This window comes from Alosa sapidissima, chromosome 11 (assembly GCF_018492685.1).
Source record: "Alosa sapidissima isolate fAloSap1 chromosome 11, fAloSap1.pri, whole genome shotgun sequence".
NCBI lineage: Eukaryota > Metazoa > Chordata > Actinopteri > Clupeiformes > Clupeidae > Alosa > Alosa sapidissima.
This window is the reverse complement of record NC_055967.1, coordinates 34,545,168-34,570,991: the sequence shown is the minus strand read 5'-3', so window position 1 is coordinate 34,570,991 and position 25,824 is coordinate 34,545,168. Positions and strand designations below refer to the sequence as shown.

General features: G+C 42.0%; 5 protein-coding genes across 6 annotated transcripts in view; 1 reads left to right on the top strand and 4 right to left on the bottom strand.

The window, feature by feature from the left end:
- The window catches only part of selenoo1 (selenoprotein O1), an 11,859-nt gene extending 8,504 nt beyond the window's left edge, over window positions 1-3,355 (bottom strand). The window contains exons 1-3 of one of the 2 annotated variants that reach the window (XR_006035200.1): window positions 2,664-3,355; window positions 2,143-2,346; window positions 1,221-1,398 (exon numbers count right to left, since the gene is read on the bottom strand). Coding sequence is in view for 1 of the 2 variants with exons in the window: in XM_042110940.1 (XP_041966874.1) it covers window positions 1,221-1,398; window positions 2,143-2,346; window positions 2,664-3,217 (936 nt within the window). In the remaining variant the exon portion in view is untranslated. The remainder of the gene's footprint in view (window positions 1-1,220; window positions 1,399-2,142; window positions 2,347-2,663) is intronic. The other variant, XM_042110940.1, reaches the window with a different exon arrangement.
- A 1,904-nt stretch (window positions 3,356-5,259) lies between these two features.
- LOC121724424 lies at window positions 5,260-6,976 on the bottom strand. The gene is made up of 2 exons (XM_042110991.1): window positions 6,755-6,976; window positions 5,260-6,052 (listed from the first exon to the last, which is right to left on the bottom strand). The coding sequence occupies exons 1-2, from the start codon at window positions 6,837-6,839 to the stop codon at window positions 5,355-5,357; spliced, it is 783 nt and encodes a 260-aa protein (XP_041966925.1). The 5' UTR covers window positions 6,840-6,976; the 3' UTR covers window positions 5,260-5,354.
- Window positions 6,977-10,843: 3,867 nt separating this feature from the next.
- On the bottom strand, window positions 10,844-16,312 carry si:ch211-242e8.1. Its single transcript, XM_042110988.1, has 5 exons — window positions 15,714-16,312; window positions 13,717-13,908; window positions 12,648-12,807; window positions 11,833-12,021; window positions 10,844-11,390 (listed from the first exon to the last, which is right to left on the bottom strand). The coding sequence occupies exons 1-5, from the start codon at window positions 15,883-15,885 to the stop codon at window positions 11,228-11,230; spliced, it is 876 nt and encodes a 291-aa protein (XP_041966922.1). The 5' UTR covers window positions 15,886-16,312; the 3' UTR covers window positions 10,844-11,227.
- Window positions 16,313-17,900: 1,588 nt separating this feature from the next.
- akip1 (A kinase (PRKA) interacting protein 1) lies at window positions 17,901-20,260 on the top strand. Its single transcript, XM_042110997.1, has 4 exons — window positions 17,901-18,470; window positions 18,606-18,698; window positions 19,173-19,328; window positions 20,067-20,260. The coding sequence occupies exons 1-4, from the start codon at window positions 18,294-18,296 to the stop codon at window positions 20,208-20,210; spliced, it is 570 nt and encodes a 189-aa protein (XP_041966931.1). The 5' UTR covers window positions 17,901-18,293; the 3' UTR covers window positions 20,211-20,260.
- Window positions 20,261-20,654: 394 nt separating this feature from the next.
- c11h11orf16 (chromosome 11 C11orf16 homolog) lies at window positions 20,655-24,235 on the bottom strand. The gene is made up of 8 exons (XM_042110953.1): window positions 24,131-24,235; window positions 23,751-23,974; window positions 23,058-23,414; window positions 22,783-22,904; window positions 22,443-22,593; window positions 22,024-22,255; window positions 21,076-21,669; window positions 20,655-20,846 (listed from the first exon to the last, which is right to left on the bottom strand). Exons 2-8 carry the CDS (start codon window positions 23,952-23,954, stop codon window positions 20,674-20,676), a joined length of 1,833 nt encoding a protein of 610 aa, XP_041966887.1. The 5' UTR covers window positions 23,955-23,974; window positions 24,131-24,235; the 3' UTR covers window positions 20,655-20,673.
- Between the last annotated feature and the right edge of the window lie 1,589 nt (window positions 24,236-25,824).

The window sequence follows — 25,824 nt, the reverse complement described above, 5'->3', positions numbered from 1 at the left end:
GGGTGAGAGTCTCTTCATTTGCCCTGTAATGAGTCATTTAACCATATACCGACTTACGAAGATGAGTAATTAACACGAAAACGTTGCCTGGTGTCCCTTTAAGCAGTGCTGTTGGTTCTAACTTTTGTGTGCATGATCTAAGCTGCATAGAACTATCTTAAGTGGCCAATCTGGTTTGCTTTAAGAGGTGTTCCAGACATATAGAGGTGTTGCCACACCATGTCAGTAAAAGGGACCTGCGTCAAATTGTGACTAGGCCTACAGTCAAGTTTTTATGGTATTCACATTTTACGACAACAAAAACACTCTACTAACTTCTACATATCATGCACATACATACTTGAAAGCAAGCATATGCTAAATTACATAGGAATGCAGAGTAATGTCAATTGTTAACTTGATAAGATCATGGCATAGTGTGACTGATTGTGTCACATGCAAGGGGACTGCTGTGATTACAAACAGCTTAGGCTGAGTGTCTGTGTGATGGCTAACTTCTTGATTTACTGCCCATCAGACATTTAAATGTCCATCTCCTGCTCTGGTTACACTTTACTTGAAGGTATCAACATAAGAGTGACATGACACGGTCATGAACGTGTCAAACATTATAAACAAGTCATGAACGTTTATGACATAACTCTGCTGTCATTAAGTGTCATTCAGTTTTTGTCATGACAAATTAAGGTTAGAGTTAGGCTTAGGGTTAGAGTTCATGTGTCATGACAGTGTAATGTGTTCATGACACTGTCATTTCGCTCTTATGTAGATGTAACCTGCGTTGTGTTGAACCTGCGCGATTCAGCCCTGTACACGCCCGGACTCGAACCCGCGAACAGCAACACCTCGGATCGGGAGGCGAGCGTGCTGACAGTTGAGCCAATAGCCCAGGCTACTGGCTCGCATGCCAGCAGCACTCTTGAGGCGTCGGGTAGTGAGGTTTACCAACGTTCCACAAGCACAGCTAAGCTAGCTGGCATCCGTTACATAGATACCTTCAAGTAAAGTGTTACCAAAATTCTTTTTTGTTACATATCCACAAAAGATACAGCAGCCGTGGCCTACTGGTTAGCGCTTCAGACTTGTAACCGGAGGGTATACTTATACTTTTCAAATCAGCATTCCTGATACTGCTGCCTGAAAACATTTCAACTATAGTGAAGAGTCAGTAGAGTACGATGGACAATGACACAGATAATCCTCTATGACGGGCGCCTCACCTCTCTGAAGAAGGCAGTGTTCCTCTCCACCATGTCTGGATGGCTCTGCTGGATTTCTGGGTAGAAGGTCTCTATGACATAATCCAGCATCTGAGTGCGGATCTCATCAAGGCCGTAACTTGGGCCCTGTCTGCCAGTGTGCTCATCTTCCCGTTTGAATATCTCAAAAGAGCCAAATCTACACAAACACAATGACAGAGGCACTACATGATCATGTTGGTTTACCCGATAGAAAAACATTAAGAAAATCAGACCTTATCTAACACAATATGCCACACAACATTGTCCAGGGCATGGTTCTTTCTAAACTAGACTATTGCAATGCATTGTTAGCTGACCTATCTGCTTGTGTAGTGAGACCATTACAGGTGATTCAAAATGCAGCAGTACGTTTGATCTTTAATCAGCCAAAGAAGACCATTGTGACTCCTATATTACTCACTTAGTTCAATTCAAATGCCTCACATTAGCCTACGTTGCTGTGATAAGTTTTGTGACTTTCAAGAAATGTTTAAAGACTCATCTGTATTTACCTTCCACTTAATTAAGTCTCTTACAGTTGAAGTTTGTATGTTGTTGTGTGTCTGTTGTTAATTATGCAAACTCATAATTTACATTGTTGATATTTCAAATTGTTATTATTGTTGTTGACACTGTTATTATTAATATCATCATGACTTACTGCAGTGTTTCGTACTAGTAGTGTTTAATGTAAGAGTAAAATAGGCTACCATAAACATTTAAACATGATAAAACATTTTCAACACGGAGATCCCTCTGTAATGTATGTTGTGCTGCTGTCATTCCTTTGTAAGAGGGGAGGTAAAACATGGCAGCAAGAGAGAAAGGGAGAATGAAAGCATAACACAGCGGAGACACACAAGAAGAGACACAATTGTAAGGGTATTGTAAGGGTACTGACCTAATGAACGTGGGCGCAATACGCAGCACCACGGAGCATCTCTCCATACGAGGTTTTCCGCTGTAAAACACGTCCCTGACGACCTTGGAGTCAGAGGTGACCAGGGACCCGGCACGAGTGGTCGGGATTCCCAGAGAGAATATCGCCTCACTGCAGAGGAACTCCCGGATGCTCGAGCGCAGCACCTTTCGCCCGTCTGCCTGTCTGCAAGGACCATGGAACTTCATTAAGTGTTAATGCCCAGCCTCTCACATGAACATTTCAGACAATATAGAGTTTTTTATGGAACTGCACATACCGCACAACGATTCATAATGGACTGAAAATAGTTTAATTAAGTGTCATAGAGTAATCTTTAGGCTATCTACTAGTTTAGACTTGTAACAAGTGACACTACGAAAGAGGATTAAAGGCCTATAAAAGGCCGATTAAAGACAGTCATGGAATTTAGGCCAACCCAGCGCATCAACAATTTGATTTTATCGTGTTAACTAAATAAACAAATAAACTTTTCCTAATACCGAGAGTAGGGTGTCAACCCCGCTCCTTTAACTTGGATTTCCCATCGCCCACATGGGTTCTCCTTCAACAGCTCAGAGTTCTGATCAGCTGGCGCCTTAACTTCGCCCAGGTAACAAGCTGCTCCGTCACCCAGCTGACCCGCAAAGTTACCAAACTGGTGTCCGCAGTAGCAGTGTGCAGCCGGCTCGGATCCGGGCATCACCTTTGAGCCGCTCAAATATGCAGGGCCGAGTGGATCTTTCTGAACTTCTTCTTCATTCAGTCCGAGCAAGCCAAGCGCTCGGCCAGAAACAGCCACGAATTTAGGGTTGGTGAGTGGTGTCGGCTGAACACGGGAGAAGCATGCTCCCTTGACCATTCTAACACCTGGTTCGTGGGAAGGATCCAAGGGAAGCTTTTTTAGAACAACATTGTCGAACTCAAGTCTTTCAAGGGGCGACCGACTCGTCGCCAGTCCCATGTCGTCCATCCCGACAGACGACATTGATCGCAGACAAATAATTCCTGAACGAAACAAATAAGATCGTGACACACGTATTCGTGTAGCAGCCATTCAATGATGGCCACCGTTCTAACCTGGCCTACCACGAGACTTCAAGATCCCTTTCTTATGCCTTCCATAACCATCCAGCCAGCCAGTGTGCTGTCCGATATCATCTAGGGGCGTCTCCGCCAGGCTGCACGGTTTTGTTTTGAGACCGACTAGAAACACGTATGTTACTAAATGGTTCCCAATTTGGCGTCATTGGCTTGCAATGTTCATTGGTTATAGTTCAACCGGGAGTTATTTATTTTAGCATTTGGTATGTTTGGAATAACAAATCCAAAGGGAAGGATACAGATTATTCTAATGGGGTTGGTTCTACATAGCCTACTACCACCTCTCATCCATTCAAGATGGTAAACTAAAAGTTTTTTTCCAATTGTAGCCTATTATAAGTGTGATTATTATCAAGGAGGATTGTTTGTAATGTGGAGAATGTGACATATTGGGAGAATTTAAAATAAACAACAACAACAACAAATTCCATTTATAGCGCTTTATCAAGCAACCACCGATGTGTAGCACCCTCCTGGCAGCCATTATGCCCCAGAACATTTACCACACAACAGCCTGAGCTTTTTCAAATTTCATTCATTCTAAAGTAATTTATCCAAGTAACATCCAGAATGTAAATCCATGACAACTGTCACATCATATTCTGCCACCAGGGAGAACTGTCTGTTTGGCATCAGTGCAGGAAGCTTCAGTTGCTGGACCATATCTTCAGCAGATCTTATATTAGTCTAATAAATGACTGAAACACATCTGTAAATGTATAATAAATGTTGCATAGTTCTGGAAAATACATATATGTGTAAAGACGAAACAAAAGGAAATGCATATCTGTGGGTTGGGAGTAACGTATTACTGTAATTCCACTACTTTAAACGGTAACAAGCATGTAACAAAATATATATATTTTTTAATCAAGTAATGCAATTACAATTACTGAAATTAAAGTGACTTCGTTAGGCCTACTTATTACTCTCTCTATCTTGGGTGAAAAAATAACCGACTGCAGACAGGAAGACAAATCAAAGACTGCCTATGTGGCTGGCAGCAGTGATTAATTCCTTCCCAATTAACTCTTTTTACACAAGGTTTTAAAAAGATAACCAGTGTTGGCGGATATCATTAGTTTCTGTATAACCAGCTTGACCCCGAGTGACCCCATCATCATCACTGCTGAGTCTGTGGTGGAATGTTTGAAGAGGACACAGATCAAGAAATCCCCTGGTCCAGATCACATCTGCGGCTACACGCTGAAATATTGAAATATTGTGCTGAGCAGTTCGGAGGAGTTTTCCAGGATAGCTATTCAAGAGCTCTCTATCTACTTCCACTGTCCCACAGCCATGGAAACACTCCACAATTATTCCCATTCCCAAGAATAGCAGCCTTAATGAAGTCCTGAATGACCTAAGACCCATAGCCCTCACCTCCCTTGTCAAGCACCTCCAGAGCATCGTGAACACATGCAACATTGCAGAAAACTGCATTTTAGAAGACTCTAATCATGTCCTACACACTGCTTTTGAATGGCTGTCCTCTAGCAGGCATCTGCGCTGTAGGACTAATCGAAGGAACACTATCTTTACTTTTTAGGCTATTAGCTTTCTGAACTTGAAAGCTCCCTCCTCCTTCCTCTACTTGGACTACTTACTTACACTCCTGTCTGTCCTGTTCTTTCTTATTGTCCTGTTTCATATGTTGTGTTATGTCTTACACTTCCGTTCAAAAGTTAGGAAATGTCCTTGTTTCCATGACTTGTAAATGACTGTTGTAGAAAGAAATGGCTGATCTTTAATGCAATATCTACATTGTCAATTATCAGCAACCATTCATCCAATGTTCCAAAGGCACATTCTGTTTTTAATCTGATATAATTTTAAAAGGCCCTTCGGGGATAAATAAAGTTTTTTTATTCGAATTGAATTGAATTGAATTTCAATCAAACTAAGAAAGAACTAGTGAATAACAGTTGTTAACAAAGACCATCACAGAAGACATCTGCCTGCCTTGTGTTTAATCTTTCAAGTCATGACACCACCTCCATCTCACTTTTTTATTCCTATCAGGTGAAACATGTTCATTAATCTTCCACTACTGAGTCTGAATAATGATAGCTGGTCAGTGCTCTGTCATGTCACTTGCTCTCCTCCTCCAGGTCCTTCATCCAGCGTGGCACCACAGGCTGGGGCCGAATGAAGTCCAGACACAAGGAAAACACCAGCTCCTCCCCGTCCTCGGTGAAGTCTGTGACCACCCAGCTGGACTCCACGTCCCCCTCCCTCCCTTTCGCTGGGGTCAGCAGGCGCAGGTATCTCTGACCTCTGAACTCCACGAAGACCTGCTCGTCACCTCCTTTGCCCGACAGCCGCGGGGACAGAGATGGGAGGTCACCGCTGGCCGAGTGGAAGCCGTCGCTATCTGCCGTATCCGAGGGCACGGTGTCGGGGGAGGAACAGGTGTAGAACTCGTCTGCGTCACTGATCTGGGAGTGCACATCGCTGTCAGCTGACAGGTTGGCTTCCGCCAAGCTTCCAGGCCCACTTTGCTGCTCTTCAGAGCCACCCACTGGTTCACCGTCTTTCAGCAAAAGTGAGTCAGACAGCTCTCTACAGTCGCCCTCTGAAGTTGCACTGGGAAGCCTGTAGATCTGCAACTGTCCACAGTGATAGAGGTTTCTATCTGTTGGGTACTGCTGAAACCGTGCGTAAAGGCCTGGGACACTCAATGCCACAGACTGCAGGTGGTCTGGAGCCAGCGGGGTCAGTACACGGTTGGTCACGCGCACGTTCACTCCATGCCTCCCTGTGCCAAAGCTGATATCTTTGCCCAGAGCTTAGATAAACAGAAAGAGAGCACAGAGAGTGTAAGGACAATGATAATAATACCTGTTGATTATACACTTTATGTCTGTTTTTTTAAGTGGCTGAAACAGGCTTAGTAAGAAGACAGTAGGCTAAACCAAAATCTCAAAATTGACCAGTAGCCTACATGGAGGAAATATTGTGTCTGTAGTGTCCTGCCTTAAACATTGTCTTAAACATTAACTGCATCATTTTGATTGTTGGCTCCTTACCCAATAACTAGGCCTATTCATTCCACTAGTTCGTTTTTTTGCCAATAGATCTTTGTCAGTACATGATATATATAGACAGCCCAGCCTGATTTTGTTGAAATCTGTTGAGTATTAAATATTTGCATGAGTGTAAGGGTATTTGAATAAACCGGTTAGTCAGACATTTGCTAGCCTAAATATTACCCACTTGTTTTAAGGACATTTTTATTTGGAAAATTATGAAAAGTGCCCTTTTATTCACTTGAGCCCCTGCCCCCCAAAATCTCTGTGCACCTCCCTATGAAAGATCTGTTGCAATGAGATCTGAGATTACAGATAGGTCTATTGTTTTGGCCTAAATGCCTAGGCCTATCTGTTGAGTTAGTATGGGGCTTAATATAAGGTGACTTATCCTCAAGAAAGATTAACAGGTCTAATAGGCCTAAAAAAAACTAAAACAACTAAATCAATCGTCTGCCTACCTGAGCAGTAATGATGAGAATCTAACATCGTCTTGAAACGAAAGCTCATAAGATACCTATCGGCTCTCCATGGAGAATAATTCATTGTGTTTAAGGAACCACTATACAACAATAGTCAGGAGAGTATGCTAGTTAATTACCCCTATTTGTTCTTGTTCATGTTGCGACACCCTTATGACTCGCACGTTGTGGAATGGTTTTGCAGAGGCTTTTTGTGAGGTAAAAATTAGAACGTCGTCTTAGCGTTAAGGAACGTTGTAATAAGCTCTCTCTAGGGCTCTGTCATAATAGAGGGAGAGCAGATAGCTAAGGGACCGTTCGTTATTTATAAACGGGGTCACCGGAGGAAAATAGGGGAGGGTCATGTCTTTTTATTCTTTGTTGAGGGGAGGGTCACCTAACTTTTTTTGTCTAGGAGGGGGCGTCACCCATCTTTTGTAGGCCTATTAATGAAAACAGCAAAAAATCAAAGTGGCTTGTTTGATTGTTGGTTTCTGTCGCCATATAACGTTCTCTTTCGTTCCATAGAGCTAGCTCTGTCAACATTGAACAATGAAAATAAGGGAGATTTCCCGGGTTTCTCACGCAAAATACGGAAAATGTCAACATCCGTCCCCATTAACGTTGGAAGGGTTGGAGCAACAAAGTAGCCTACATTATTCACGCCTAACAGCCTATATCCATTTGGTCAACTTTATCCAGCCTTAAAAAAGCTAAATTTAACTTTGGTTTAGGCTACTTGTAGTTTACCGTGTAGCCTATAGCCTAACTTTAAACAGTGTGCATGCTTATAAAGCACACTTGTGCTTCATTCATCCACACATCCAGCTCCTAACGTTTTGACAAGCATTTCTACCAATTGAAGCTTGTTCCTGCCCATCTCTAGCTTTGCTGTCTCCATCCTTTCTGTTTTACTTTTTGGTTTTGTCATCAGATATCATAGGAATTGCAAAAAATAAGGCATTAATATAGGCCTACTCTTTATGTTTCAGATTGTAGGACAGGACAGGAATTACCCCAATGACCCTCAAGTAGCAAATAAAAATAGGCTAAAATTAAAATATAAATTGAAATAATAGCTAAAATTCAGTATGATTTTACAAGCAAAATAGATTCCTTATAATAAATTGATAGAATAGTAGGCTCATTTTTCTGTGAATATGTTCAGCCAGAAGGTGGCAGTCAAGAGCCTAAATTTGGTCTCAGCTTTGATGGATGGATAGATAGATAGATAGATAGATACTTTATTGCTTCCCAAGGGGAAATTCAAGGCACATGACCAATTATCACTTAAATGACAAGTCTTGTGTTTATAGTGCTGAAATGTTAAGCTAAGGTTAAGGTTTGCTCAGGTTATATAACGTCTATTATTTATGTTACTGCGTATGGAAATGCACCATCGTTTCTTTATTTCTCTGCATTGTGTAGGCTTACAAATACAAACAGATATAGAAACAGAAATGTCACAGATCCATGTTTGTTGCAACTGCAAGATTTTAACTTAGGTAATTAACAGTGTATGCTTACAGGCCAATCACTAAAATGAGAATCTAATGGGCACTTTGACATGTGAATCCTTTATTTGTATATCCTTTCATCAAGGCTGAAAAAATCCATGAACTGTGAAATGGACCTTTATCACATCAGATATTTTTTTGCAAATTCATCATCCCTTTTTATCACATTACTGTTTCCCTGACAATAATTTAGTCCTATATTTTAGACTCTATAATGTTTAGACTCCTATAATGTTTATCTCTGAACATAAACATCAAACTCAGCTGGCATTTGATTTGCATTCTCTCCAGTTTCATCCTTCCTAAATCTCTCTTACACACACACACACACGCACACACACACACACACACCTGCACACTTCACTCTGTGACCCTTACATAAACAAAATGGAAATAGACAACAGAAACAATGTATAAGAACGGACCACTGAGCGTATGCTGTTGAAAGTTCTGAAGCATAATGGGACCATAGACCACAGCTGAGGTTAGAGCTGCTTGTTGACTGTGAACAAACAAAATATTGTATGCTGTAATAAAGCATAGAATGGGATATTATCATAAATTATGGTTATGATTATGGTTCTCAGATGCTTTTGTCCAAAGTGACGTACAACAATAAACATTCTAATTAAAAATGAACAGTTTAGTCATATAGACTACATGAAAAATATTAGTAATAGACTAATTCATTTGAACAGAATTATAACAATAGTAAATTGTAATAATGACAGTAACCATAAACATACACTAAATGTGACACAGCAGAGAATTAATGAGTTAGACAAGGTAAACCGATGAGTCTTTTAACACTTTTAAAAATCCCAAAACTAGACCAAATAGCATTAGGTAAATCATTCCACCAACAAGGAGTCAGGTGGAAAAAGTCTCGACTGACCTCTTGATGTTGATGGAAGGCAGACACAGCAGAAGCTCATTAGAGGGTCGCTGTGGGCGGGAGGAGGTATAAAGGTGGATCATAGAACTAAAATAAAAATGTGCTGATCAATTAAGTGTCCTAGTAGGCCAGAGGATATCATCTGCAATCTGAATCATCTGCAGGTAGACCAGCTAACAACACCGGTGTGACGGGAATGTTGGAAAATGAACATTCTAAAGAATTTCTGGGTTCAACATTTTGTGGGTTCTGAATTCAACATTTAGAACCTTGAATTGTTGCAGAACGGAATCTTACGTTAGAATGTTCAAAAACCCACACCTTGGGTTAGGTGTCCTGTAGTAGGCCAGAGGATATCATCTGCAATCTGAATCATCTGCAGGCCAGCTAACAGTGTTGTGCTATAGTCCAGTTAGGATATAACCATGGCCTGCACAAAAAGCTGTGTGGCATAGTGTGTAAGATAGGGTCTGCTCACCCTGAGATACACCTGTGGTGTGGTTGTGAGGCTTTGATATCCTTGCCAAGACACACTGATTGAGCGTCCAACATAAGATCCTGTAGCGAAGGGAGAGATCAGTGACCCCACCCCCTCTTGAACCCAGGTCTCCGGGGCACTAAACCTGCAGCTTGACCGCAACGCCAAAGAGCCAGGCCCGTTGGTATGGCAGTCAGAGCGCATACTCAACTGTAGTGACGATACTCCGTCACAGATCCAAACCAATGAAAGGCTTTCCCAGAAATTCCCAACTCAGGTAATACTTTTTAATATTACTGACATCAATTCTGAATATCTAATATCTTAAAAAAGTAAATAAATAAAAAGTGAGAAAACAAGAATATGGCAAACTTATGAATTTCATTATGTAAACGTTTTTAATTTAAATTCTCTTGTATATAATATGTACACGTGCAATCTACAAGGACCATTGTGACAAAAGGCTATAGCAACAGAAATATAATTTGTATGTAGAATAAGCAATTAAATAATGTTTTGGTCTTTGAATACAAGGGAAACACAACCATAGGAAAGAGTTCCAGGTAGCATTTTCTTCGGGAAGGTGCCAGTCCCAACTTGACTGACAACTGGAAATTAGAATGTAAGTCTATTCTGACTTGATTTGTTCCTTGGTTTCAGTCCAAGTGAATCTAGAATGTTAAATCTCAAAACATTGTTTTTGCTATGATTTCTGCATTGAATCATATGTTTTTTAAAACCGTGCACAACAATGTACAACATGGTTTCAAGTACATTTTTCTCTAGTTCGGGGGTGCTTCAGAGGTGATATCCTTTCAGCAGTAAAATATATAAACCCATGATATATTGATAAGTATATGTGAACAATGGATCCATTAACAAATAGGAATGAAAACAAATATTTGCAGATTTAATCACGCTCCAAACAAATATTTACACAGATTTAATCACACTCCAAACAAATATTTACAAAGATTTAATCGCTCCAAAAATTCTTCAAAAAGGAAGCAAAACATGGCCTTCCTAGTACCACAACACAACAGAGTGTTCAGTGCACCACCGTTTAAGTTGACACAAACGCGGCTGAAAGCAACCCAATGATGAAAAATACACAGGGAAGGGACTGTGGAAGAGTGTCAGGCAGGCAGGCAGGCAGGAACAGCAACTGCTCCCTACACAGGACAGAGTGCCAGGCAGGCAGGAACAGCAGCTGCTCCCTACACAGGACAGAGTGCCAGGCAGGCAGGAACAGCAGCTGCTCCCTACACAGGACAGAGTGCCAGGCAGGCAGGAACAGCAGCTGCTCCCTACACAGGACAGAGTGCCAGGCAGGCAGGCAGGAACAGCAGCTGCTCCCTACACAGGACAGCCCAACGTCAAAGTGCTTGGCAGAGAAACTCCTTAAAAAACAAAGTGCTCATTTTCTGCAGTCCTGGCTACATGGTGGCCTTCACCAGGGATCAGTGAACAGTGAACTTGGTACACAGTATGGACAGTTCCAATGTGTAAGGGGGGGGGGGGGGGGCTTGTTTGCCCCCCACAGAAGGATCTAGAAGAAACAAACAAAGACACCTGGAGAGAGTTCAGACAGGAGGGCGCTGCTGGGCCTTGAGGGTCGGAGGTGCGGAGATGTGCAGGTAGACGGTGCTGCCAGGTGTGTTCCTCTGGAGCACCAGGTGGGGGTGGAGCTGCATCTCAGAGTGGTACAGCCCTGCCGGGGGGCTCCTCATCAGGCTGTCCTGACTCCTGAGATGACAAGGATGACAAAGGGGCAGGAGGAGGCCAACAGATGTTAGTGTTCATTATGGGATAGAGAAGACAGGACGTGGGGGAGAGGTGCTGGCTTTGAGCATTTTTGCTTCAATGTAATCTAAAAACAATATACTGTTATTAAAAAGGACATAATAGGATAAAGTTAAAGTGTTACTTTTATGCCACACTATTTGTGTTTTTTTTTAATCAATCTGTCTTGCCATGACAAGACTGTGAATGCTTGTCATCTTTGTTTTGCTATAACTATAACTGAAGTAAATGCAGTGGATGGGCCATGATCCATCTCTATCTGTATATCTTTCTGTAGCAGCCTGGTCTTACACATGTCATTTCATTGAAGTACTCTGTGTACTATGTGGGTTTTTTTCCTCCACAACCTAAAGAAGTGCTACACCTGACGTGACCTCACACCCACCTGTTGTAGCCCCTGTTCTCATATCCGCGGGTGGGCGCTCTATAGGTAGGGCTGACGGTGGCTGTGTGGGGCTCCAGCTGCTGGGACAGGTTATAGATCTTGGGTGGAGGGAACACCTCCCAGTCCCCAGGTTCTCTCTCCAACCAAGCTGCACTCCTCCGTGATGTTGTCCTCCGTTTCTGCCGATCCCTACAGAAAGGAGTGCGGAGATCACTCATCACTGCTGGGGTACAGCATGCATACTGTAGTATAATACTGATCATGGTTTTTCATTCATGGTTTTTGCATACTGTAGTCTAATGCTTTGAATTTGCATATGAGCATATTTTGGTAACGTTTCTGAAAACATTTCTATCCCTTTTATTTTGTATTTAACTCTAAACGGTAAATGTTTACATAAGGCTGCTGAGCAAGGGGAATGGTATATTTAGTATAAGTATAAGTATATATTCTCTTTTGATCCCGTGAGGGAAATTTGGTCTCTGCATTTATCCCAATCCGTGAATTAGTGAAACACACTGCACACAGTGAACACACAGTGAGGTGAAGCACACACTAATCCCGGCGCAGTGAGCTGCCCGAAACAACAGCGGCACTCGGGGAGCAGTGAGGGGTTAGGTGCCTTGCTCAAGGGCACTTCAGCTGTGGCCTACCGGTCGGGGCTCGAACCGGCAACCCTCGGGTTACAAGTCTGAAGCGCTAACCAGTAGGCCACGGCTGCCCCAGGATTATACCATTATTTATATACATATTAGTTATTACCATTAGTCCTCCAACCCTGCCTTGGAACAAATGTCCAATTCCTTATTCCGTACCTGGTCCTCCCAGTGCGTTGAGTCTTCTTCTTTTTCACCTGCTGCTCATTCCGCATGCAGCACACCACAAAGGCCACCGTCAAAGCAATGATGACCACACCACTGACCGCCGAGACCACTATGGCCATGAGGAGGCCATGGCTGTCCGGTTTGGGCAGTCCTGATGGGGACAATGCTGTTGTGAGCATGATCATTTAAGTCATCGGAGCATCAGAGAGGGGATGAGGGAGGGACTAACTAAACAGACAGGAGGTCATAGGTTGATGATGGCACACTAGGCTACTTCTTCAGCAGTGTTGCAGGCTAATGTTCCTGAGGATTGGAGTTCTGGCACATTCCCATTGATATCAAAGAACTTTAATCATCAATAGGCAAATTGTCATGATCATCCTATCAGAAAACATGACACTGTTATGTGGTTGCCCAGCAACATTGCTCAAAAAGTTGGAGTTAAAGAGGTGACGTGACCGTGGCTGAGGATGAAGATGGAACAGGCACAGCTATTGCCAAGAAAGATCTACTGTATTAATATGGCTGTGTCTATCTACATGTACACTGGAAACAACTATGGGGAATGTGGGTTAAATATGGTTAAATGAGTACAGCCTATTGGTATTTGAAATATCCAAACTATTGAAAATGTATCCTGACATATGAGACTATGTTCAAGGAAGGAGAATGTTACAATGAGGAGATCAGAGGTGGATCATAGAAGAAAAGTCTAGTGTTCTTTTTCAATGTGCTATTTTAATTAAACATCTACTACTTATATTAACCCAAGTCACGCCTGGCCCAATGAGACTGAAAAAACGCAACAGGGAACAGTCGTAGAATAGAGAAAACAAGATGCACAGATAGCTAAGTCGACAGATGGTTAGACATAGTCAAATATAGACTTTAAGAGAAGAGAGATTAAGGCAAACTGTGACTAAGAAGACATGCACACACACACACACACACACACACACACACACACACACACACCATACAAAGTAGACACACAAGGTTGGATACTCAAACACACAGCTAGAAAGACCAGGGGAAATCCCTTTCTCTCTCTCTTTCTCACCTTCACACTCTGGACGAGGGTGGCTCCATTTGGCAGCGCCGTTCTGGAGAAGGCAGGATACCCTCTCTCTCCCTACGAGCTGATAGCCCTCCCTGCACCAGAACACCAGCACGGAGTTCAGGGAGACCCCTGTGCCGTGCTCCACGTAGTAGGAACCCCGCCGTGGCGGCAGCAGAGACACGCAGCTCACGTCTGCAAATTACTTTGCAATTAGTTACATTATTCACCATATTCACACGGCGGCCATCTTGTTTTGACGTCATGCTCAGGGTGGGAAGTTCGAGTTCTGTACAGTTGTGTTACATTATTGGGTGTAAAAAGGGTACTTTACATAGGCAATATGACAATACAGTTTCTATTGGACATCAGTCTATATTTTGAATGGTGAAGAATGGAATGTGAAGCTTGTTTGCCAAAGCACATAAAAACTATGGTGGCAATATGACATTTAGATCTGAGTGATAAAATGAATGTATGATTGACCAAATATGTAGTGAGCAGTCACCATGTGAACATAAAAAATTAATATTTTGTGATGAATAAATGGAAACGGTTTTAAACTCACAATCACCTAGTGCTATCTGAGGCTGCACGTGAAAACTAGAGATCTTCTCTCGAAGTGCTTTTTCCCATGATATTTCCACATATCACTCAAGTGTTAAGACTAGAGCTACTCTGGTCATCAGTCGATAAGGATAAAAGCCATCTGACGGCAAATTCCAGCACACACACACGTGTGTATTTCTGCAGGCATGTGTGTGTGTGTGCGCCTGCAAAACATCTACTCCGCCTACTATAACTACTGAAACTAGGCTTTTTTGGATCATGGTTTAATAATAAACCCTGTCTACAGAAATATTTTTCCAGCTCAAAACAAAAGGCAAGATCCTGCTGCTTCTCATATTCTATACCGTCCCCTCCGTCCCTTAACTGTGATGGCTGCAGAGAAGAAAAATCTCTCAAGTCTCTTAGAATAGCGGCCTGATTAAATAAAGATTAGCAGCCCTATCATTTATTTATCCCACAAAAAAAGTCCTATAAAGGGCTTGAGCTGCACTGCCAGCACTTGCCTAGCCACGTGGGTCCGGGGCAGGAGATAGACTGCCACCCAGCCTGACCACTCTCACCCACAGGCTAAGGAGCACTGCATTTGGGAAAGGGTCCATAGGGAGTGGAGGGTGGAGCTGGCTTGTTGTGCGGCACGCGTGTCACAATTACTGTCGGATTACTGGGAATGTGATATTATAAGTACTTAGCCACAACAAAGCAAAAGGTGTGTGTTATTCACCGACAAAGGGTTTAGAGTTTAGACGGTGAGAGACTTAGAGTCTATCCGAAGATAAAAAGTATCAATTTGTTGATGTGAATTTTTTGTTCTCATCTTCTTTCTAGTATGTGTCATTGCAGTGTATTTTTAGGATGTGGAGTTCAACACACCTCATGACCCATTTCCATTATACTGGATTTCCAGCCAAACACTAAAAAGACTTTGCAGGCCACAAATTATCAGACCAAGCCTGACAAAAGCCTTAACTGGTCTGCAGGTCTGCTGATCTACTTGGCCGCCTCATTACTGCTTACTATACTTTTTTACTCTAATTGTTTAGGCCTACTCATTTGTATTTGGACTAATTCAGACATATTCACTGTATACAAGTTGTACTTTTGTCAGATGTGTGCATCTAAGCTGTACACCGGGGCTGGAAATGAATGTGCTGATCACATAAGTATATCACCACATCACTAGGAACTTTCCTTACAGTGTCAGTACACCTATTAATCACTTTTATATTACTATCATCTATCACACTGTTAAGCAAATACAATACGTTTTACTTCCTGGTCATTATTGCTTAAGCTCACTTTAAAATGTTTTATGAATAAATGATGCAGTGTACAGTACAGTGCAGGCTATTCAGGCTGCTTAAGTTTACATGACACTCTAATCACATAATACCAGCAACCATACAAGAAACTTAGAGTTGGTTTTTGCTCACCTATGTCAGTGCTGCTGGTGGTTGTTTCTGTAGCATATGGCTGTTCTTCCTCAACAGTGGGCTCTGCTGTGGTCTGTAATAGAATGGGGCTCACAGACGCCCCAGAATCTGATGAGATTTCCACACTCGCCCCACACACTATCCACAGCAGCAGAGGCCATTGCAATCCCATCCCGAGGGGCTGCCGATCCGTAGACAACAACAAAACGTCCTCCTCTTGGCCAAGTCAGCTGAGAATTACCAGGTTAAGCATTTCCTTGCAGTGCTGGACACTGGTCTTCAGTGTGAAACGGCAAAACTCCTGAGGCAGTGTGAGGACTGACGACCTGCGATGCCCTTACATGTGGTCCAGGTCCAGGCTAGTGTGGATGGGAAGGTTAACACACACACACACACACACACTCAGTAAGGAGGAGAGGCATGATCCTGCATAGCTCTAGCTGCCTGTGCTTCAGTGTTTGTTTTCCTCTTTTCTACTGCTCAATCTCTCTCTCTCTCTATCCCTCACTCCTTATCTCTCTCTCTCTCTGGCTCAGTGCATTAAACACACAGCAGTAGCACTACCGATTATATAACATGAACTGCACGTGTGGATGTAATTTTATGTGCTCCTAAATCCCTGGTCTCATCTCCCCAGTCACTTAACCCCCCCCCACCCCCACCCCCCAATCCACTCTCACATAGGCTTTCACATGCATGCATGCAGTCATGCATACACACACACACACACACACACACACAGATAGAGAGAGAGACACACACACACACATTCTGTCATGATCTCTCTCACACTGTCTTGAGAGAGGGAGGAATTTCTGAGGGGATATGAGTCATGCATGTGTACACTGATGATTGTGTATTTTTATTTTTGAATTATATATCCACTGTTAATAGTTTGACCAGGGAAAAAAACTCACATGACATAAAGGCTTAAATTATAATTATGTGCTTAAGTGTGCATATGGCTATGTGTAACTGTGTGTGCCTGTGCAACTGTCACATGTGTTTTATTTCTGTGTGTGTGTGTGTGTGTGTGTGTGTGGCTGCACTTGTGTGTGACTGTGCGATACTGCCACTGCAGCAGATGGCATGTGTGGATGGCACGTGGATCAAACACCACTACATTGTGGTGCACTTGACTGATCACACTGGATCTCTCTCTCTCTCTCTCTCTCTCTCTCTCTCTCTCTCTCTGTCTGTCTCTCATACACACACACACACATGCACACTTCTCTCTCTGTCTGTCTCTCTCTCTCTCTCTCAAACTGCTGAGTAGCGGATTGGGGATTGGGAGGATGGCGGCGGAGATATCAGACTCTTTCTGGATCAGCATGACAATACATAATGAGCATTCTGCTGCTCAGGGTCTGTATGACTGCTCCAACATACGCATGGGCAAATGGCCAAATCTGAATCACTTCTCTGCTTACAGCTGATTTCATACAAAAACAAATCTGCCTGTTTTTTTAAGCTGTGGATTTCTGTTCTTCTCTCTCTCTTTGTAACACACAGACACACACAAAGACAGACACACACACACACTCTGTCACACTCATACTTTCTCTGTCCTCTACCCATTCTCTTATTTTAGATGGCCTGTGAATGTTTCATGACTGACATAGGCCCACTAGACATGCACATTCTAGTGAGATGACTTCAGAAGTGGAAAGGGGAGGTGATGGGGGGGATGTATTGTACGTGGGAAATGTACTTTGCAGGGGGTTGCGTAAACTCGTGATACTCCAGTGTGACCCCGAATGAGCACAGAGAGATAATGGAGGAATCAGGTGTATGTGTGTGTGTGTGTGTGTGTGTGTGTGCGCACACACAGTGAGTACAGTTGAGTTGAAGGAGTGAGTGTGTGAGTGTGAGAGAGTTGTGAGTGTGTTTGTGTGTGTCTGTGTGTGTTTGTGTGCGCGCGCTAGAAGGATCATCCAAACACTTATGTTACACTAGAAATTACATTAGACAACATAAGACTTTTCTTCTGAATTTTTGTTTTGACCCATCCATGTCTGCATAGACTATTCTCACTGACAGATTGACAAGAATAGATAGGCAGGAACATAAACATAAACATGTAGATCCAAATGTTCAAGTTATACCTACATTCTGCATGTGTTGTTATAAATTAAGAAGCGGAAGAGGTAGGGGGAGCTACGGAGAAAGTCATTACCCATCAGTGACTGCGCGAACCCAGAAGTTGCGCACACGTCAAATGCAAATGCCCAGCAGCCGCGCGACGCAAAAACAAATGTAACCACTAACTGAATGTCTCACGGGGCAGTGATACAGAGATAATTCAGCAAAATCTGGGTAGAGTTAACCACCCTCCATTTAGAGGATTCTTGTTTACGAGGTTGAGGACACTGAGCAATGGACGTAAGATTCTTGTAACCAGCTACTTCCGCTACAAAGTAATACAGTGACACGCCTTAGGATGTTTAACATGCCCCCATTATGATGTAATTTCTTATATCCCGGAGTTACAAGTTGTTTGGCAGGTAACTGTCGGGAATCTGACATGTAAAGCGTTTCGAAAATTGCCGCCCTAGTCGGCTCCGCACAGCCATATAGAACATGACGAGCCAGTCTTGGCTGGAGTCATCGCTCCACCGTTCCTCCAAACTAGGACGTGAAGTGTTGGAGAGGGCGCGCAAACGGAGTGTGCGCTGGACGAACACCAGTCCATATGACAGTCGCACTTCAGCTGAATCGACTGCCACTGGAGAGATACACCTACCAGAAGACGAGCAGGTTAAGTGACAATAAATCAATAAAAAAATAGAAATAAAATTAGTTTCGTTCGTTTTTTTAGTTTCCATACATTCCAATTGCTTGATGCTAGCCTACATGATTGTAGAATTAAATAACCCTTTTTCTTATTTGCAGATAATGGACCACCCAGACAATCTTCATAAGAGTCTGGATAATGCCTTTGACAGAATAGTAGAGTTCATGGATCATACTTCTTACGAATGCAAGGTAAACTTAAATGTGTTATCATCCTTTTAGAAAACATGGGTAGTGGCTTTGGATAAATGTCTGAAACAACACAGGAGTTCATACTAAAAAAATATGGAATTTTCATTCCAGAATTCCAGTTAGATTATTCTGGTGATGTCACAATGGCACCTGGAGCAGTATTTTCAAAGAAGGTTGAAGCAGAGCCCAAATCAATGATCTTTGGTATTTTGTTTGTCTGCCTAAATGAGTAAAGTTTCAGTTCAATATTCCTTTGTAACTGCAACTTCCATTGAAAATTGATCACTTTTTACCCCTACCTCTATTCAGTTTTACCTCAAGCCAACCAAAATTTTACTTTGACAACATGTTTTTTTTATTATTATTATTATGTAGACAGTTAGTTGGCCTTGGTTATGGCTACAAAGCTATTTCTGATTAACTGTGTTATGTAAGTCAAGGCTTCATCCTGATTCATGGGTGTTTTCTCTTTAGAACTTCTACAAGTTGGTTCCAGAGCCCAGTGACCATGAGAGGCAGCATGTATGTCACTTTCATTCAGGTAGACCAGCTCTACCCGGTCCCTCAACTCTACCTCCAGCTACCTCCAGTAGGAAACGTGTGCCTGTGCCTGTTAAGGACTCTGTAAAGGTAAGAGACACATTTCTGTAGTTTTGTAGTACACTTTCCCTTGTCCACATGGATGGTTTGGTCGTACAGAAGATGCTGGCCATCGCAGAGTATCCATCATTATTTATCATATTTTGCGTTTTGTATAAAACTGTCCCACTGTCTACACTGAATGGGTAGAAATTTTACAATTTTACAATTCAGTTACAATTTTTCTACAATCTCCTCACCAGCTAGCTGCCCATTCCGTGAGTACACTGTAAGAAAAATGGTCTCTGTGGGCAGTCCAGGCTCCAAAAACTGGAAACAAAGTTGGGGTAGCCTGTCCCCCTAACAAAAATTAAACCCTGTGTGGAATTTCTTTGGGAATAGTGAAGGGAGGGTTAAGCTACCTCCCTGGTGTGTTTTGTGTGATCCTTGGTTAAAATGTAATGTACGTTGTTATGGGGGGAAAAAATACAAATTTAAACATATACAAATGTGACTTTCTGTGCAATCGCTGACTGCACCTTTAAGTCATCACATCAATGTAAACTCAATTCACCTTTTTGCTAAGTTTTATTTTCCAGTACTAAATATAGTGTAACATCGAACCATCAGAAGCCATGGAAGCTTCAGATCGAACCATCAGAAGCTTACCCCAATCAGTGTTGTTGAGAAGAATCACAAAACATATCGACATAGTAACTAAATATTATTATTTTGGATGTCTTTAGCAACTCACACCCATAACTGTGTGACTATGGTCTGTTTGCACAGAGTCAGTGTGGAGCTGAGGACTTCCACATTGTGCTGTCACCAGGAAGCTATGCCATCACTGCAGGCATACAGGGCAACACTCCACAGACTCAGGTGGTGCGTGTCAGCCCTGGAGAAAGCATGAGCCTGACCTTTAACCTTTGACTTCTCATTTGATTTGTTGGATTAACAGTGAGACTTTCTTTGCATCGAAAGTGTGTGAAAATGTGTATGTTTTCTTTCACATGAGTGTGCGTTTCTGTCACTTAAGAAATGCTTGTGATTATTTGTTCAGCCATTTTCTTAAATTGATTAAATACTATATTTTTAAAAGCACATTATAATCTTGATATAAGCTATATATATATATATATATATATATATATATATATATATATATATATATATATATATATATATATATATATATATATATATATATATATATATATATATATATTTGTAAGATAATGAAATAAAGTCTGATTTAAGTTTTGTACTTTCTGTAAATATTTGTATATTACAATACAAATGTACATTTGTTTTCATTTTTTATTCCCATATGTAAAAAAAAACACTGATTCTCATTCTTCACACAGCCTACTCTTTTTCGTAGTTTTTTCGGCTTTTAACATGTCTGATGCAGTTTAGGTTCAGTAAAGCTAAATATCTCCTGAATGGTGGCCTTTCTCCCTGCTGACCCAGGGATCTTCTTAAAAACAGAGCTCTGATTTACACGCCGGCTCATCTGAAGCTCAGGTGAAGTGATGTTTACAGGCCAGATGTTTCCCAGATGTTTCCCTGAAAACAACAAAACTTTTTAGAGGAAAGGCTGACACATTTGCCTCTGTTCTCTCTTCTGGATCACACATGCGAATATCCCTTAATATAACACAGGCGTGTTAATGAATATGTTTTTAACTCATTGGACAAGTTCATTGTTGTGTGTGGGAGAGAGAAAGAGAGAGAGAGAGCGTGTCACTGTCAGTGTGACAATGTTAATGATTGGAGGTGCCAGAAAAGAAGTTACCGGGTTTCTTGTGATTAGGTTCAGCAGGACTCCTTCTCCAGTACTTCCAGCTGGGTTTGCCCTGGGGCTCTTCCCTGGTTCTCCCCAGGAAGGACAGGTCCGTGTTCACCGCCTGGCTCACCATCTCCAGCGCTGGGGATTCATACCTTCCGTCTCCTTCCTCGTCTTTGTAATCCTCGCCACTAGAGTAGGGCGATAATAACGGCGTTCTGGTGGGGGTTGGCCGACTAGTCTGGAGGTCCTGCAGCTGAAGGTCAACCTTTCTCTCGAGTTGCTCCCTCTGACTCCTCTCCTCGTGTGTGTGGAGGTGGCGAGTTGTTGGCAGACAGAGGGACCGAAGTGGCATCGCTGAGTAGTGGCGTTGGCACAGGCATGGCGCGTGGCAGCAGCTCGTGGAGCAGACGCAGCATGGCCTCAGAGCAGGAGGACAGCTGTAAGTGGTTGTGGTGTGGAGGCACTGGGTCGGCAGCAGCTGCTGGAGCTCCCTCACAATGTGCTCGTGCTGGGAGGCTGGGATCCACACAGCCAGCTCAGGAGGGACAGTCGCCTCGACTCCATTCCAGAAGATAACCCTGAGAGCGCTCCCCATGACGACTGTATGGGAGGAGTAGAGGGTGATGAATTTAATCAATAATTCCAGAATCAACTATATCAATAAATCAATAAAAAATACACTATACACTACCTTTCATGCATAAATAAGGACCTTATTGGTTTTCTTGTGGCATATGAAGTGTAGCTCTAATTATGCAGAATTTTACATTTTAGTTGTCTAAGAGCACAGAGCTCACGCAGGATTCCTCAACCTGTGGTGCAAATTTACTTATCTTCCAGTTTCTTTCTAAAGCATATCATGTGATAAAGCCCAGTAACCATCATTTAAAGTTTCAAATAAAATAAAATGGCAAAAATATCTTTTTGAAAGCAATTTGGTGCTTTCCCTCCTACCTCTGACGGGGTCCCTGGGTTCGGCACCTGCCAAGACTCTTCCAGGGCCATACCTCCACAGCTGTGGGCCCCACGGAGCCAGAACAGTGTCCCCTGGCACCAGGCCGTGGGCATGGGCACGGGTGTGGTGCACCAGGTCAGGTGGACATACCAACTGACACGCTGCAGTTGAGTCAGGGGGGTCCTTGGGGTTCTGATTGTCAAACTCCACCAGGAATATTCCCCTCTGGTTCTACAACAACAACAAAGGAGCAGGCATTCAATCATTCAAACAACGTTACATTTCTATAATCAATTTCACTGTATTTAATTCCATTGATTAAGAATACGATTTCTCTGTTGAACTGATAATAGAATTGATCAGGAAATCTATTTGGAATCACATATGCATCATGCATATCTGGGTGCCTGCAACTTACCAGGATTTGTTCTTTTATGGTTCCCAGATAGTATAGTCCATCTGTCTCCCTCCTGGCCAGGACACGGCAACCAGTGTAAAACTGGGCGCACCCTGTAATATTCTCTGACCCGCAAGTTATTATGGGACCCAAGGGATTTCCCTGCCGAATCCTACAAGTCATGATCGAAAAATTATTGTTATTATACCAACATGATGCACATTCCTTGATATAAAACATTATGTGTGATGTTCATGGGGTCTGTGAAAATATGATTTGAACTTCAATCATCTGATAGTTTCATCAATATGTGAAGGGGTGCTAGGACAGCCAGATCATGTGTAAGTATAGAATAATGTACATATGAGCTGAGCATGGCACAGAATTCATGACTGTTGCCAAAGGTCTCCCCAAACCACAGCAACCTTCCGCAGACCCCCTGATATCGGTTGTGGCACCGTTGACAGCATACAATGTCGACACCTGTCAGAAACGCAGCACAAAGTTAGGGCATTGGACTGTAACAAGAAACTGATGTAATCCAAGGGCCATACGTATTTCACCAATTAAAGTAGCTATAGTCTTATAAATTGGTAGAAAGCAGTCCACCATGAGGCACTGCTCTTTGATGCTTACCTTGTCTATGGAGCCATTCAAGCCCAGCAAGAGAAGATGGCAGCTCCCTCCAGTGGCAGAAGTGAAACACTGCATGAAGTCCAAAGTTCTATCATCCAGCTGACTGTTCCGGGACAGGAAGAACACGTGAACTGGGCGTAGTATCATGGTGTGCAGGCTTCTCAGGAAACTTTCTGGGTGATCAGGCAAAGTACTGGTCAACAAGTGGACAGCCTGGCAGTGGGGCTCCGAGAACGCCGCCTCAAGAGCGGTCAGAAGGTCGCTGCCTGGAGATGTGTTGAGGGAGTGGATCCATCCAAGAGCCTCAAACACAGTATCAGGAGCGCAAGCAACAGAGAGACTCCTCCATTTTGTTACCTATGAGACATGGAATGCACAAATATGTAAACTGACCACAGTGATGAACATTAGTGAGGAAAGTTAGGTGTGTGAGCACTAGGGAAATCAGGGGAATGATAACCTCTTTTATCAGCAAGATAACTTCTTGATATGTCAATAGTATTGTAATTAAATGAAATAACATTAAATCTACTTGAGTATGAGCTTTTCTTCAACATCAATTTATTTACAAATACTAGTGTACTGTAAGTGACTGCATTTAGTCGTGTAGAAAGTGTAATCCTTAAACAAATGTAATCCTTTTGAACAGAAAACAGAGTTTTGACTTAGCTGGCATCAAAACATTCTACACACCTTGTAGGAGCAGCTGATAATGTTGAAAAGTGAATCTTGGAGTGATGCCTTTGCTAGCAAAGTCTGGATGAGCAAGTCTTTCAGTGGCCCTAGCATTGCATTCATAGTCTCTGAGGAATCCACTATGAAAGCGATATTCTTCTGTCTGCTTCCCATTAGTACAGGAATGATGTTAGCTTTGCTTGACTGGGATTTAACAAACATTGTTGCTATGGACCATATCTCTGCGAGAAAGAACATAAGTCACACAGATGTGCATTCAAAACATGGCAATTGATACAAGACAAGAAAACATGTAAATTAATCTCATAAAAGAAAAGAAAGACTAGCTGTCAACTCCATTTTCACAGTGAAGACCGAAAAAAAAAAGAGATTCATACCATCACATCTCCTTTGAGATTTTTCTGAAACATTCCAGTCGATCCCTGCTGACAGCTGGCTGGGGGGAAGCTGTCCTTCTGTTTGTGCTGGTTGTCATGGCAAGAGTCTGGCAGGAGATGATGTCATGATAAACGTTAAACCACCAGAGGTGCTGAAGTGCACTACTACAGAGATGAATTCCAATAACAGGGTTTAGTTAGCAAAGTTCAGTGATGTCACCGTTTTTGCATTTCCAATTTTATTACTGATGTTGATAAACTCTAAAAATGTCTGTTTTCATTTCATTACTATTTTGTTAAATCTGCAATGCACTTACATGTTAATGTTAATGTAATGTTATGCCTCCCACCTCAGACTTTCACTGCAAGTGTACAGTAGATGTCTCTCAATGGCTAATAGTATTTTGGCCTTTACATACTATTAGAATCAATGTCAAGGCCCCATATTCAGCAAGCTGTCAGAAAGGCTGACAAATAGTTAGCAGTCTAGGTTATAAGATTACTGCATCTGAAATATTATCAAGGTCAAGGTAACTTTATTGTGTAACTTTATGCTTCATAAGGCTATCACAGTGTATGTGGGGTTTTTTTTGTAAATTATTTGGGATTTTTTGGGCAATGGGATACCTCTTAAGAGGATTACAACCTAATACCTTATAACCAGCTAGACCGCAAAATCACAGTTCATGCCGCAAAGGGAAAATGTGGGTCAGTGGAAATAAATTGGATAGACTGACAAGATCAGACTGAACGGCTGTCTGTGGCATTCACAAAACCATAACAAAGAATTTTATTCAATATGCTTTATGATCTGAGACATTATGACCAGTAGGAACCTACCTTGTTTGCCACAGAAGTTGATGACAACAACATTAGTCAAAATAAAAAAGGTGATTTCTATTTATGATATGTTATATTAGTACTGAACCATGAAACTACAGATAAAACTGCCGTTGCTAGGTTTTGTTGTCCAGTGATAGAAATGATTCTGTGATTACAATCATGATGTAACTCTTTTAGTCCTTTTTATTTAGTTCACTGACTTCAATACAATACTACAACTTATAGGTCAGTGGTTTTCACATCTGGTAAAAGCATCTAAAACAACATGTACAGAAAACACAAATAATACTCGCTTCCTATATCAACCCCTCATCTTCATCTTCGTTATTTTCACAACAAAAACACTTCCTATCATTGAAGTGATTGCAAAATGTGCATCCTGCATCATGTTTTTAATGCTTTAGTGTTGTGTATTTATATCCCTACTCCATTTAGCATCTCATTAGAAGTGTGTTTCCTCGTATAAAAACACTAATTATATTGTGGTCTTTCATCATATCATTAGGGACTAATCCCACCATAAGTAATTGGCCTCATGTTGAGGTATTTCATGCAGAAGGTCACGCTTCTCATCTCAGGCCTTTCATGCCCATTCTTTGAGCAGAACTATTAAGACTCTGTTACTGACAATCTCTGTCAGACAAATTTTAAAATGCATCCAACCTACTGTGAACCAGTATTTAACCCATCTACACATAAAATGCTGTCCATATGGGATTTCCTCTATTTTAAATCTATAGTTACATTTTATTGTTTTATTATTGTTTTGTTTAGAAATAGCCCTGGTTGTAATTGTCCCATTGGATGATATAATGCTTGAATACCTGAAACTGCAACAAGCCTAAACACAG

Bases quoted from the DNA above. Each gene is read 5' to 3' on its own strand.
- si:ch211-242e8.1 (XM_042110988.1), bottom strand. From the start codon at position 15,885: ATGGGATTGCAATGGCCTCTGCTGCTGTGGATAGTGTGTGGGGCGAGT. The intron at 13,909-15,713 runs GTGAGCAAAAAC...AGTAATTTGCAG, and splicing joins CACCAGCAGCACTGACATAG to ACGTGAGCTGCGTGTCTCTG. The intron at 12,022-12,647 runs GTACGGAATAAG...TCCTTTCTGTAG, and splicing joins CAACGCACTGGGAGGACCAG to GGATCGGCAGAAACGGAGGA.
- c11h11orf16 (XM_042110953.1), bottom strand. From the start codon at position 23,954: ATGTTTGTTAAATCCCAGTCAAGCAAAGCTAACATCATTCCTGTACTA. The intron at 22,905-23,057 runs GTAAGCATCAAA...CGTTTCTGACAG, and splicing joins TGAATGGCTCCATAGACAAG to GTGTCGACATTGTATGCTGT. The intron at 22,594-22,782 runs GTACATTATTCT...CATGACTTGTAG, and splicing joins GTGCCATGCTCAGCTCATAT to GATTCGGCAGGGAAATCCCT.
- LOC121724424 (XM_042110991.1), bottom strand. From the start codon at position 6,839: ATGAATTATTCTCCATGGAGAGCCGATAGGTATCTTATGAGCTTTCGT. The intron at 6,053-6,754 runs GTAGGCAGACGA...TGTTTATCTAAG, and splicing joins TTCTCATCATTACTGCTCAG to CTCTGGGCAAAGATATCAGC.
- akip1 (XM_042110997.1), top strand. From the start codon at position 18,294: ATGACGAGCCAGTCTTGGCTGGAGTCATCGCTCCACCGTTCCTCCAAA. The intron at 18,471-18,605 runs GTTAAGTGACAA...TCTTATTTGCAG, and splicing joins ACCTACCAGAAGACGAGCAG to ATAATGGACCACCCAGACAA. The intron at 19,329-20,066 runs GTAAGAGACACA...CTGTTTGCACAG, and splicing joins CTGTTAAGGACTCTGTAAAG to AGTCAGTGTGGAGCTGAGGA.